Source organism: Mytilus edulis, chromosome 14, assembly GCF_963676685.1.
Source record: "Mytilus edulis chromosome 14, xbMytEdul2.2, whole genome shotgun sequence".
In the NCBI taxonomy this organism is placed as follows: Eukaryota; Metazoa; Mollusca; class Bivalvia; order Mytilida; family Mytilidae; genus Mytilus; species Mytilus edulis.
The window spans coordinates 7,684,479-7,698,388 of NC_092357.1; the positions used below are offsets into that span (position 1 = coordinate 7,684,479).

The following is a 13,910-nucleotide window of genomic DNA, read 5'->3' on the forward strand; positions in this document are numbered from 1 at the left end:
TAGTTCTTAGTCCTTGAAAAAGTTGTTGCAAGAATAGGCATAAGTCATTAACAAAAAAGGGGGCCATGGATTTCCCATCAAGGATATTTACTGCTTTTAGAAAGTTAAAAATGATAAAACATTGTTCACTTCTATTAGATTTTATTATGAGAATCATTATGTTTTGGAAAATTTTGGAAGTAGTTCTTTTTCTGGAAAATAAAATTATGAACATACATGTAAACTATTGTTTATAAGCAGGTCATTTGAACTAAAGCCAGTCTTTTTGTTCTTTTGTTTGTCTTTTTGTTTGTTTTAAAATATTTAATAAATCATAAAAAAAAAATTGAAGTATCATCAAGTTTTAACTTTCAATTGTAAAAGTGTACAAAGTGACCACTACCTCTGAGTGTTAAATAACCAAGAGTTATCTCCCTTTAAATATTGTAACATCTGAATGTTAGTAAACATTGTGAGTCCTTATCTCCATTATTTGTTATTCTTAGTAAACAAAACAACAAACGTGAACAAACAAACTTGAGAACACTTCAATACTCCACTGGGTGCAATCTATAGAGGGTACAAAGGAATGGGTCCTTTTAAACAATGATCAATTCGGGTAATAATAGTACAGTGCTGTAAAAGTATGATGACAGAATAATCATCGTTGATGGAACTTTAATAAATCGAAATATACACCAGCTGAAGGACGCCTCCAGGTGCGGAAATTTCTCGCTACATTGAAGACCTGTTGGTGACCTTCTGCTGTTGTTTTTTCTATGGTCGGGTTGTTGTCTCTTTGACAAATTCCCCATTTCCATTCTCAATTTTATGTATATTGTAAACTTTAGTTTTTCATGGGTTAAAATCAGAAAACTGCCCTGATGGCAATTGTGTACTGTTGATTCTGGGCATTTCTTTTCAGTTTGTTTTAAACTGTAAAGCTCTGTGTCCATAGTGATCCTTTTTTAGGGTGTTACTGTGTATGGTGACCTTTAGACGTTTTTAGTTACTGGGTATATTGCTGTTCTGCTAATTGACTAATTCAGAAATGGCAGACTTATAGGAGCATTAGTACTTGGGACTTTCTTGTTGGTCATTTTCTGAGACCCTTCCTACATCCTAAAGAAGATTATGCAATATTTCAATTTATTGCCAAAATAGTCTATTTATAGAACCGTAAATTTGTTAAAAGATATATGTAAACATAATTAAACTATTTATTATATAATATATATTGCTTAAGGATGTTCATTACTCTGCTAAAAATTAACAAGCTTTTTAAAAGACTATTATGAATTGATAGTATATTAATAAAGAAACTAAAATAGTAGAAAAAAATGGAGGGTCTGTGTGCTCGTTTTCGAGAGATATAAGCCATTGAAAATTTGACAGGAAATAATTCTCTCTAGATTTTTCTTATATTTAACACTGGCACCTTATTTGTTTCAAAAACTATGAAAAAATAACAAGAATTTTATAAAATTTTGAAATATAGCTTTTTAAACTTTATGTAATAAAATTATGAAAAAAAAAGTAGGAGTTAGCAGGCAAATTTTTTTAATGACAATACATGGATAAAACTAGAGGATTCTGAAAATCTGGCAAAAAATTAAAAAATGGAGGAGCAAACATCCTTAAATATCACCCATATGATGTATTATATTATAGATTTGTCATTTTTTCAGACTACAAATATAATTGATGTGAATCTGGGTTCATTTTCTTTTTGAAAGTTACCTGATTAAATATGCAAACATAAATGTCTAGATGAAGTTAAAAATGATGTCGTGATCATTGTTAATACATAAAAGGATTTATTGTAGTAAAGTTTACAACCCGCCCTAAATAGATAATAATCTCAAAATATATAACTCAAAGGAATGCAGCAGTCATCAACATAAAAAAAATATGAAAGCTTTGATTTTCTGTAATTTGAATTTCAAATCTTTAAAAAAAATATGAAAGCTTTCATTTTCTGTAATTTGAATTTCAAATCTTTAAAAAAAATATGAAAGCTTTCATTTTCTGTAATTTGAATCTTATGTTTAAACAAATGAGGGTTTATATTCAGTATTTGATACCGTTTGGATTCAAAAGAAGGGTGTGAGTTTCCTCTTGAAATTGTGATTCACTGTAATTTGACTGGTATGCATGTACCCCTTAAAAAACAAAACAAAAAGTAATGCTGATGTTTTTTACAGGTTGCATGTGATAAAGGAGAATAAAATTATGTTTAGATCATTGAAATTCGTTGAATCATGCCCTATAATTAATAATTATTAAATCAAATCTGTATCAAATTCTATTTATAACCATCATTTGCTAAGAGTTAATATTTGTGCCACACCCACTTTTTACAAAATTAGTAGACCATCTGTCAGGTTATGATATGTCAATTCCTGCGTTACAGGTATGGACAACTCTGTCCTAGAACCCACTAAATATTTATGAAGTAGCTAATGAAATATTATAATACTTTATAAAGGCTGAAATGTATTCAGAATTTAAATAATTTGAGTACCACTTGATCAAATCTCAAACTTTGAAAATTCATCTTAAATTTGATATTTCGATGATTTAATAATATTAATGTTAAAGCTGTACAAGGTTTATATCCCCTAAATTATTTGAAATGGTGCAAATTCGGTTCATCTATAGTTTTAAAAATCCTTACCCTTTGGTGGTCATACGTGTAACTTAGAATAGAGAATGGAAACAGGGAATGTGTCAAAGAGATAGCAACCTAACAAGACAACAACCAAATGCCACCAATGGTTCTCCAATGCAGAGAGAGAATCCTGCACCCAGAGGTAGACATTAACGGCAGTTCAGCTTTCCTCTTAAAATTAAATTGTTTTGTTCATTGAAAAGGAAGCCACAAACTTCATCTTTGATAGTTGTAATTCCAATTTTCAATTAGCTTGCTCTAATATTGGGAATATATTTATATTCTGTATGTATCTGACTGATGTATCATGTTGAATAGAATTTTGACTCTCCCAATTTCTTCAACTTTCTTTGAATATGATTATTTTCCAGTGCTGTAAACATAAGTAGGTCACGGTGATCACATATATGAATTTTCAATTAAATGGAAATAGGTATATAAAAAGAGGACAATGTTCTTTGAAAGATTTGAATAAGAGTTACCTAAAAATACTCTCTTTAAATTCTCATTAATGTTTAGTTTATCCATGAATAAATGACCCGGTGAATGTTGACATAACAATAAATATTTTTATTAATGTAAACTTCTTTTAACCTATAACAAAAACGAAGTCAACAGTTTACATTCAAATGGTGTTTTCGTGCAAACTGAGTTAATTTCGCAGCTAAACTTTTATTTTCATTTCATTTCCGAATTCCTTCTGTCAAAATTAGATATCATCGCTGTGTAAACCAATTTTTTGGAAAACTTTCAGATATTTTAAATTTTAAAATATAGATTGATTAAATAACCTCATAAATTTTAATTTTGATAGTCAGATCAATAAATATCAAAGGGTTGAATTACCTATATGGTTGTTACGCTAGGTAAAAATATTGAATTTCATGATGTTCATATATCATTGACATAAGTAGTAAATGAATTGTTAGATGAAGCATTGGATTTCAGGAACTGTTCATAAAAAAGATCCATGTAAACAAAGTTCTCTGAGGACAGTGATATTGATTTAAAGTTTGTTTTCAAAAAAAGAAACTTGTAGTTTTGAGGACAATTTGAATTATGTTTGACTTCACTAAGAAATTGGAAGAAATGATAATCTGACTACCTGGTTTCTGAAGCCTATTGCAAAAGCGCAACCTTCCAGTTTCCAGGACACTGTGATTTTGTTTGTAATTCTTCAAGATTATGTGAAATTTGAAGAAAAAAAATCAATAAGATCATTTCACATGCAGCCTACTATTGTAAGATGAAACTTATCAGTACTGTTATGGAATATTTTTATGGCTGTTAAATAATAAATTTAAAAGGATTTTTGCATTGAAAATGGTTTACAATTATAACATTTTAATTGTCTACATACAACAAGTATTATGGATTTTCCTGCAAGCTAGGCATACATTAATCTTGCTGGAGCATTAACACAAAAAGCATTTTACGGTTATCAGGTACTGTGGGTATTTTGATGCAGTAACCATTATTTTTCAAAAGGTTTCAGATAGTACCTAACTCACAGTACAAGTGAATATAATGGTGACGAAAATATTTGCAAAATCATGCATTTATTTTGATTGATGGATTTTCAATATGTGATACGGATCTGTATTGTGGATGTAGATTAAAATTTCAATGTGAGGATCAAAATATTTATGTAGTAGATTAATTACAAGTTTTATCAATAGTTCCACCCAGGGGAGGACGATCTATTTAGATCAATAATAAATAAGGATTAAAATAGAAATTCAGTTTTATAAACTCGTAATTATAAGTATAGGTGTCCGCAGTGACCATTTTCCTATGTCATTATTAAAATGTGAAAGTGACCATTTGGTGATTATTCCACATTGTCATGAATGTCATCCAGAAATTAGAATATAGACAATTCTTGTAAAAATATTTAATTGGAACTGTTGCATAAGTACAAAAGCATGAAAGGTCAAGGTCAGAAATTTAATGAGATAATTTGAAGATCAAATGTGAGTTAATGGGGTATTATATGGCAGGAAAAGTATTGGAATAATGGAAGAAAAGACATGGATGGATAGTAATAAATAGACAAGGTTATAGTTCATTAAAAAGGATTTAACTTTATGAAATGTTTTGAAATTTGATCAGCATGATCTGTTTAAAGGAAAAATAATTAAGTTTAAAACATATCAAGCTCAAAAACAAGATAATTTCTAATTTCAATTTTGAGTTTTGCTAGATTAAAACAAAGTTTCATAAATGTTGGAGGATATGGTTATATGACGTGAGGAAAAACAATATTCCAAATCGTTCTGGTATTGAGCCTCATTTTAGTGAAATTTACCGTCATAATGTTTAATATCGGGTACATGTTACAGGTGTTTTAAAGCTTTAAATCTCCAGACACTTGGTCATTACAATGTTTTAATCCATCGAAAGCTTTAATGACGGACTATAGTTATACATGTTATAAGTAAAAGGTTAAAAAGGAGAAAACAATGGATTCATTGAAAGGTTGCATAACGGACAATAGTTAGGTAAAGAAAAGGTTAAAAAGGTGTAAAAAATGGAAAATAAAATTTCAGTAAACATGGATGATAAAGATGATGGAGAGATGTGCTTTCGAAGTTCGTGTGTGATTGAAATCGGTAAAGTTAACGGATTAAATGTTTCTCTAATAAATACAGACAGTGGAGGACTTGATAAAAATGAATTGATTGATAAATCACAAATTGATATTGAAAATGGGAATTTAGATAAGACAGAAATAGCTGAACATCAGCAAAATAATGAGAAACACTTTAATACCGATAAAAGGGATTTTGTTGGAAGTGAACCAATGAGTTTAGAAAATGGCACATTAAATGTAAAAAAAGAAGTCAATAAAATGCACTCTTCAGTTAATCATTCATGTTATGGAATGGGATTAACAAAAGTTCAGCTACATACAAATCAATCTTTTGATCAGGACACTCGTGGACTTCAAACTAGTAGTTCGGACCAAAATTCAAATTTGCTTTATTATGAAAATGAGGACAATGACAATTTAGTATGTAATGATGTATTGAATTGTGATAAATCTTCCTCTGAATGTTCTTTAAAATGTGATTCATGTGAAAATCATCAGCAAACAGACAAAAATTTCAATTTGAAAAATGAATCTGTACAAGTTAGGGGAGACAACAAAGAATTTAGACTAGGCAAGGGAGATAATAATGAATCTGGAAATGAAAAGGGAGATAATAAGGTATCTGGACATGAAAAGGGAGATAATAATGTATCTGGAAATGGAAAGGGAGACTTTAGTTCATGGATGGTTGGAAATGAAACAGTTGAAATGAAGTCAGTTGAAAATGAAACACAGTGCACTTTAAATGCAAATGAATTGGGAAATAAAGCTGTAAAAATGAAATTTGCATCTACGGAAACAGGAAATCAAGATATTCCTGACACTTTTGAAGTTTTGGCCGATATTTGCAAAGAGCTTGACGATGAGATATTACCAGTTGTTCCAGAAAAGATAGAACATTTGAAAAAGCTTGAGATCTCAGGGATTAAGCAATGTATTGTAAATGTCAATGAAAATTCTCATAAAAATGTGACAGCAGAGAAACAAGCAACAAAAAGTTGGAAATTTTCAATTTACAAAAATAATACTATGGAGAATAAATCTTTAAACAATGCAACACTTTCATCTGTAAGATATTCTACTAAGGGAAAAATAACTGATTTGGATCCCTGTCCAGATATTGTGATAAGTAGAAAATATCGAAAGTTTGAACATTTGGAGGAAGATCTGCCTGATCTCTGTGTTTGTCCACATCAGGATAAATATGCTTTCTCGGTAAAAGTATGTAATATTTGTAAGATGGACTCTTCATTTACATTATTAGTAGTGATTGATTGCTTTCGATTATTTGCAGAAATTATATAGGAAAAGTTATCAGAAACATATCACAAGGACTGGAAGAGCTACTATTGTTTGTAATCTATTAATATAATCACAGGTGTACATTCACAACTTGGTAGTTACTGAGGAAGTCTAATATGTTATTTTGAAGTATTGAATTCCTCTTCTGGGGCTTTTTATAGCTTACTATATGGTATGAGGTTTGCTCATTGTTGAAGCCCAAACTTATGTTTACATCCTTGTCTTTTGGGTCTGGTTGATAGTCTGTCTTTTCATGGGAAATCATATCACATCCTCTTTTATTTTGTTAGGATTAAAGCTGTTGAAGCTGGTCTGCTAGACTACATGTATTTAGAATTAAGACATTTTGAAGACACTTTGCTTATGATAGAATATCAAGTATCAAGATTAAAACAAGTACAACAACTATATATTTTCTGTCTATTCTTCGATCAATTTTATAATTGGGGTCTTATGAAATTCATATAATCTTGCATTCAAGGCTGCAGTAAAATATGTCAATAACTTAGCTGTAAAACAGTATTTTGCATATATTTTAATTGTTCTGTAAAACTTACAGCATTGAGATCTTAAGAAACTATTCGTGTGAATGGATAAATTAATAGTAATATGATTATATCCTTGCCGTAGGATAATTTAAAGTCTTATACATGATAAACGTAATAAAAGATTTAATAAAGAAATTAAATTAAAATGTGGAAACTAACTTTAATGATTTATAATGGTTTACTATAAGACAGGCTTTGTGGTCTCAACTTCAAAAGAACCAACTATTGACTGTTAATATTACAAGCTGTAGTGAAATATTTTTTTACCTTAATTTCAAGATATTAAAAATGTGGACAGGGTGTAATAAGGCATGAAATTTTTGTAACTTTCTTTACATATGTCAGTGTTGATATATAATTTCAGTAATCTTTTACATATTTTTTTCTTGGTCTTTTTTTTTCAAAATTAAGAAACAAGTCAACTTGACGGGACGTGACATGATCCAAGATATATTGCAACAATTTCTTTTACCGGTACACCAAATCCACTATCATAAATCAGAACTTTATTGAAAGCATATGTGTTTGTACTGAACAATGGTAAAATTAAAATTTGTATTTGTTTATTAATATAATGTTTAGTATACTAATCTTGTCTCCTTTATTAAAGATGTTTGCATATCAAAGAGAATTTAAATCATCAATCCATATTTAATATGATCCGTTTTACCCCCTCAGCTTATAAATAAAACTACAAATAGTTGTTGTCTGCAATGCCCTCTAAAAGTAATGGATGAGGGAATTAAAAAATGGACACCAGATCTGTTTTATTTATTTACCTACCTTGAAGGAATTATTATAAAAGTGTTTATTTTGTTTTATATTTCATTTGAATAATTCCTTGTTTCTTTCAGTCAGTTGTTTTTCATGAATAAAACTTCAGCTTACATTTTTATAGAAACAATTAATAAAACCATTACATTTTTATTTTCTAGGAATTTGAAAAAGAGGCTGAAGCATACAGACAGAGAACACATCAACTTCCACCAATCAGAGAAGAGCATGACAATGATGTCATTGATGATGAGATTGAGTCGTTGGAGGCTAAGTACAGGGATATTTCTAGGGAGTGTTCTAAACATTTGGAAAAATTGTCCTCCATAATGAAACAGAAAAAAGCATTTGACGAACTCAGTGACAAACTATCAGGAGTCTATCCTCAGATCGAAAAGAAAGTCGCACAAATTGATGAACAGGAAGTGGGCAAAATGCCCGACAGAGATACTCAGGACTTAGCCATGTTGAAAGACCTAAAAGCAGATTTAATTGGTCAAGAACGAAAATTAAAAGAACTTTCTCAAACTGGAGAAAAATTAGTCAAAGGTTTGGAAGGTATCAATATGCAGTCAAAAGCTGACACTGTTAGAAATACAATGGACGAGTGTCGTGAAAAGCATGACAGTTTGCAGCGAGATATCGCACTCAAAGAAGAGGTATTTGACTCTGCAGTTTCACAACAGCATGACGTTATGAACAGATTAGATGAATTAACCGAGTGGCTATCAGAAACAGAGCAGTTCCTGAACGAGGGAAGAGCCATAAGTCTTGACAAGGATAAATTATTACAACATCTTAAGGAACAACAGTTGATGAACGCTGAGATAGACAGTAATAAAGCCTTACTAGAGAGATTGTCGGAGGCTCCTGATACATCAATGACTGAAGATGCCGAAACAGCAATATTTGATCTCTCAGAAAGGTAAGTTGATATGTTGATATGTTAATTAAATCTCAACTCCTAGCAAAGCAAGACTTAGGTGAGAGAATCAGCTGTAATTGGTATTAATGTCTGGGCAGATCCGAGATTAAATGAAAGTGGTTTATGATTGTCCCTTATTGTAAGAATGGTGTGGACCTTAGCAAAGTATTTTTGTCTCACCACCTACCATGGCAAGACTTGCATTTCATAATATGCACCCTCAGGAAGCAGGATTAATGTGGTTTCAATTATTTGTGTTGGTTGCACATGTAGTTAAATTCTTTAGGGTACCTTAATTTCTTGGTTTCATAACAAACTCATATCATAGTGTGTAAAAATTTGAGTTTCAATGAGTACTTCAATTTGTGGTTTCTCCACTAACAAAAACTATTGAAATGTGTATCCCACATTTGTATGACTGAATCCACAGTATTATACAATTGAAAATATTTACAAGTACGTAACAACCTCGTAACAACCTCATAACAACATGGGAATGTTTGACATTAAACACTAAAAATCAATAGTTGATTTCTACAAATTAATGGATTGACATTAAATAAATAAATGATTTTAACCCTCAGAATTGAAGTCAAATTGAAGAAATTGGGTAATTGATTGTTAAAATATACTATTATTTATAGTGTATTTGGTATTTTCATGTACTGCAGCTACCCTTTTCACGTTTTATGTTACAAAAATATACTTGTAAGTCATGATCATTTCATTGCAACTTTAATCATCAATATTTGTGAAAATGACTCAATATGAAAGAATTCCAACAAGAAAAAATATTAGACAGACAAAAGAAATACAGGTCTACATATTTTGGACATTTTAGGCTTTTTCTCTTTAAAATTTGTTTATTGATTTATGTTTTACAGGGTAACTGATGTTGAAAGGAAAGCCGAACTTGCCACAAAAGGTTTGGAGGAAATCGCCAGCAGGATGTCCGACCTTGACAGTGGTGTATCACAAATGGAGGGGTGGCTGACCGAGTCAATCGACCTTCTTAAAAATAAATCAAGGGGAAGTAATCAAAAAGCTATTAAAGCAAAAGTGGACGTTTTATACAATGAGAAACGTGAAAGGGAAATAGATATGGAAAATATCCGGGGCGCTGCTAAATCTATCATGGACGATGATAGGGTCTGTGACGAGTTTGCCGTTAAAGAAAGTCTGGGAGAAGTTGAATCCAAATGGCATGAGTTGACTGAGCATCTGGTACAACAAGTTTCTCTAGAAGTGAGTTCATAATGGAAAAAACATTTAAGATTGTCGAATATTATCTTCTTTAGTTGTGTATTATATTGTAGGTTAATGTGCCAGATAAGTTTATGAAAAAAAAGATAACTGTAGCAGAAATATATAATGATTTACTCAAAACATTTGAAGCCAAAAAAAATTATATAAAAGTCTCAAAATGATCTAAGAAAGAAAGTAGTAAATCATAAATTGCTCTTAATAATACTCACAAGAGTACTTGTGGTTGTACATCCCAGCTTGGTTCAAATGTTCAAAAGAGCTTTCCTGATGAAGGTTAATTCAGAAAAGTGATTCAATTCAGTGTTATCTTCATTTTGAGAAGAAGAAAACAAAGCATTCATTAAAAGTAAATTCAAACTTGAAAACACAGTTTGATATATATAAGTTCCTTGTTTTTGGTGGGGTATCAATATTCAAGGATTTTGTTGAAATGAACCCACAGTAATCGCAAACAAATTTTAGTAACACTCGTAAACAATTCATCGGATAAACTTAACCTTATTGCATCACTTTATACATCTTATTAACAATATATTACAGGCTTTAACTGAAATAGAAGGGATGTTGAAGTATCTAGACAAAGCAGAGAACGACATCAACACAGCAGAAGCCATCAGTATAGACCCAGAAATACTCACAGTACAACTCAAAGATCATCATGTAAGTGGGCTAGACATAACTTAAATAATTGTAGATACTTGTTGGAAACAATGTAAGACTGAAAAAACTAAGCAAAATGCTTGTAAATTCATAATTGTGCACTTATTTGTGTAGATGTGGCATGGACATTGGTTTACTAAGGAAATTTAAGAAACTTCAGATTTTAAAAAGAGGGGAGAAGATTATAAAAATTGCATTGAGTACTGCGCTGACTCAATATTAAATCAACATGCTATCATCTTTAAATACAGAAGAGTTTTATTGAGAAAAAATTACCTCTGGAGACAAAATGCCACCTTCTTTTATGTATATTGTAAAAATCTCGGGTTTAATCTGTAATAAAAAAAATCCTTCTGAATTAAACAGTTGCCTCCTTTGAATTTTGAGTCCAATCCATGTTTGTGAGATGTTTTAATTTCACATTTCAGTCAAAAATTTCTGTTGACTCACATTGAGTTGTCTCCCTTAATTTATTTTTGAAGTGTTATGCATCCTCTAATCCTTTTGTAAAATGATAATTTTTATTTCAGTCTTTTAACGATGACCTCAATCAAAAGAGAAATGCAGTAAAAGAAATTATAAACAAATGTAACCGCATGCTTCGAGAAACAACCAATTCCCAAACAGATGAAATAAAGTCAAGATTAGACAGCATAAGGGCACAGGCTGACATTGTTTGTCAGCTCAGTTCTGAACGCCTTGGTCAGTTAGAAGCTGCTCTACCATTGGCTACACACTTTAGTGAGAACCAATCAGAAATACAGTCATGGTTAGATGAGATGGAGGCTGATATGAAAGCACAGTCATCACCAGGAGAAAGTTTGGACCAAATTAAAAAACAATATGAAAACATTAAGGTAGTTATAAGTATAATTATGTAATGTATTGAATTCAGTATTGAAATATTAAAACAAGTTATTTAAATATGACATGAATATTTAACCTTAAACTTAATTGAACAGTATTAATTATATAGAAATATTAAAAAATATTTTTATTGTTCATAGCAAATAATTAGGAGAACAAATCAACGAAATCAAATAATCCAGAAAATTGCAATTAACACTTTATCAGTGGAAAATTTTACCTACAAAACTATTAGTGAATCATCAATACATTGACCTATAATGGTTTACTTTTATACGTTGTTATTTGGATGGAGAATTGTCTCATTGGCGCTCATACCACATCTTCTTATATCCATGTTTATACTTTCAATGCTATCTAACTGCAAAATTCATAAACATATATTAAGTTATTGCAATCATGCTGTTAAATAAATGTAAAGCAAATAATTTGATCTAATTGCAGGGATCACAACAGAAAGTTGATGATCACAAACCCTTTATTGACGATCTCAACACCACTGGGTTAGAACTGATGGAATTATGTGGGGACAGTGACGCTGGTGAAATACAGACAAAACTACTCAGCCATAACGATCGTTACGCTAAACTTAAATCTCTGTCACGTCAAAAAGCTAAAGACATGATAGACGCTAAGTCTAATATGACACAGGAAGTGGGAGAAATGTTAGATAATTTATTAGACGATTTATCTCAAATAAACAGGAATTTGACTACAGCTAACCCAATTCCGGCCAATCCTGATAAACTTCGGGACGACCAGCAGGAGAATAAATTGTTATTGGAGGATTTAGAACGATATCGACCAATGATTGTTAAGGCAGAAGATGACGCCAAGAAAATGTTAATGACCGGGATGGAGGATGATGCTGAAGGTATTATATCAAACTTTTAACTTTATAAGAATAATTATCGATAAACATACATATGTAATATTACTTGTGAGGACTGACTGAACTGTGAGACACCTACGTCGTTTTTGCCAATACTCTAAATTTTTTTATATACATGTATTAAAAGCATTTATTATATACTTAGTAGTAAATACAGATAAATTGTAAGTGTAATACAATCAATGGCAAGCGTGCTGTATCAGCCACCCGTGATGATATCGATATCAGCACGGTTGCAAAAGCTTTATCACACCTTTAATCTGTATGATGTCACGTCATCGATTGCACTGAGTCACTGTTGCAATTTAGGCTTTGTCAAATCCCTAATCTGTATGACGTCATTTCAAACCTCCTTATCTGTATGACGTCATGTCACATAAAAAACATCTACTTGAGGTATATGTATATAATAAAGTGTATATGATATGGCTTTTTCGATATCACACACCGTATCAACCCTCAACCAATATAATCCCTCGAGCAGAGCTCTTGGGATTATATTGGTGTCTTGGGTTGATACGGATGCGATATTGAAAAAGCCATATGATATTCTCTATATCTATTTTTCATCCTACAATTCTACATAACTACTAAACAAGATAACTGCATATCAGGTCTGCAGCTTAATATAGTTGACATGTAGCTTGTATGCTCATTTTGGATCTGTCAGACAACAGTTTTCCAATCATTTGAACTACAAAGTGAGTGTATGCTAAGAGAAACAACACATGTAAACCAACTATTTTTCAGGAATTGGACAAAAAAAAATGAATATTTATATCACATAAATGTCAAACTTTACCTGAAATAAGTTAACAATGTATACACCTTATCGCTATTTGTCTGCCTTTATCGAACATCATAAAAGTTCCCATCAAATTTTGACGTCATATTAGAAAATATCTGATGCCACAATGAAAAGGGATTTTTGTATGATGTTAAAATTTCAAGTGGGACAGATTCTCGATTCAAGAGGAACAGATTTACAAATAGTGAAGTGTATTGAAATCTAGAAAATAAATCATCCCAAAGTGAAATTAAATTCTTTGGATTGATTCTTGTTTTATAATTACAGAAGAAGATCTGAAACAGAAAGTCACTGAAATAGCCACACTAAACAATCAGATAAGAGATCAGGCTCAAAGACGGGATCAAGAACTGGACGATGCTCTACAAGTGGCAGAAAAATTCCATGACCTTTGTTCTGAAACAATGTCCAATCTTAGAGATCTGAAAGACAACTTGTTGTCTCAAGAACCTCCAGGGGTGGACTCCCCAACTGTACAGGAACAACAAAAAGAATTGAAGGTAACAAAATAACAGTATTGAATGATAAGGAAAATATTTATATTTATAAGTACACAACCATGAAACTATTTAAGGAATGACTGTAATATTTTTTCTGTCTATGAAGAAGTAACATAAAAAAAATC

At 31.0% G+C, this 13,910-nt stretch overlaps 1 protein-coding gene across 18 annotated transcripts in view; it reads left to right on the forward strand.

Moving 5' to 3' along the window:
* The window catches only part of LOC139503208 (microtubule-actin cross-linking factor 1, isoforms 6/7-like), a 122,069-nt gene that overhangs the window by 58,886 nt on the left and 49,273 nt on the right, over window positions 1–13,910 (forward strand). For all 18 annotated transcript variants that reach the window (XM_071292954.1, XM_071292958.1, XM_071292964.1 and 15 more), the window contains 6 exons: window positions 8,029–8,792; window positions 9,677–10,037; window positions 10,599–10,718; window positions 11,249–11,575; window positions 12,030–12,459; window positions 13,553–13,785. In XM_071292954.1, the coding sequence (XP_071149055.1) occupies window positions 8,029–8,792; window positions 9,677–10,037; window positions 10,599–10,718; window positions 11,249–11,575; window positions 12,030–12,459; window positions 13,553–13,785 (2,235 nt within the window). The remainder of the gene's footprint in view (window positions 1–8,028; window positions 8,793–9,676; window positions 10,038–10,598; window positions 10,719–11,248; window positions 11,576–12,029; window positions 12,460–13,552; window positions 13,786–13,910) is intronic.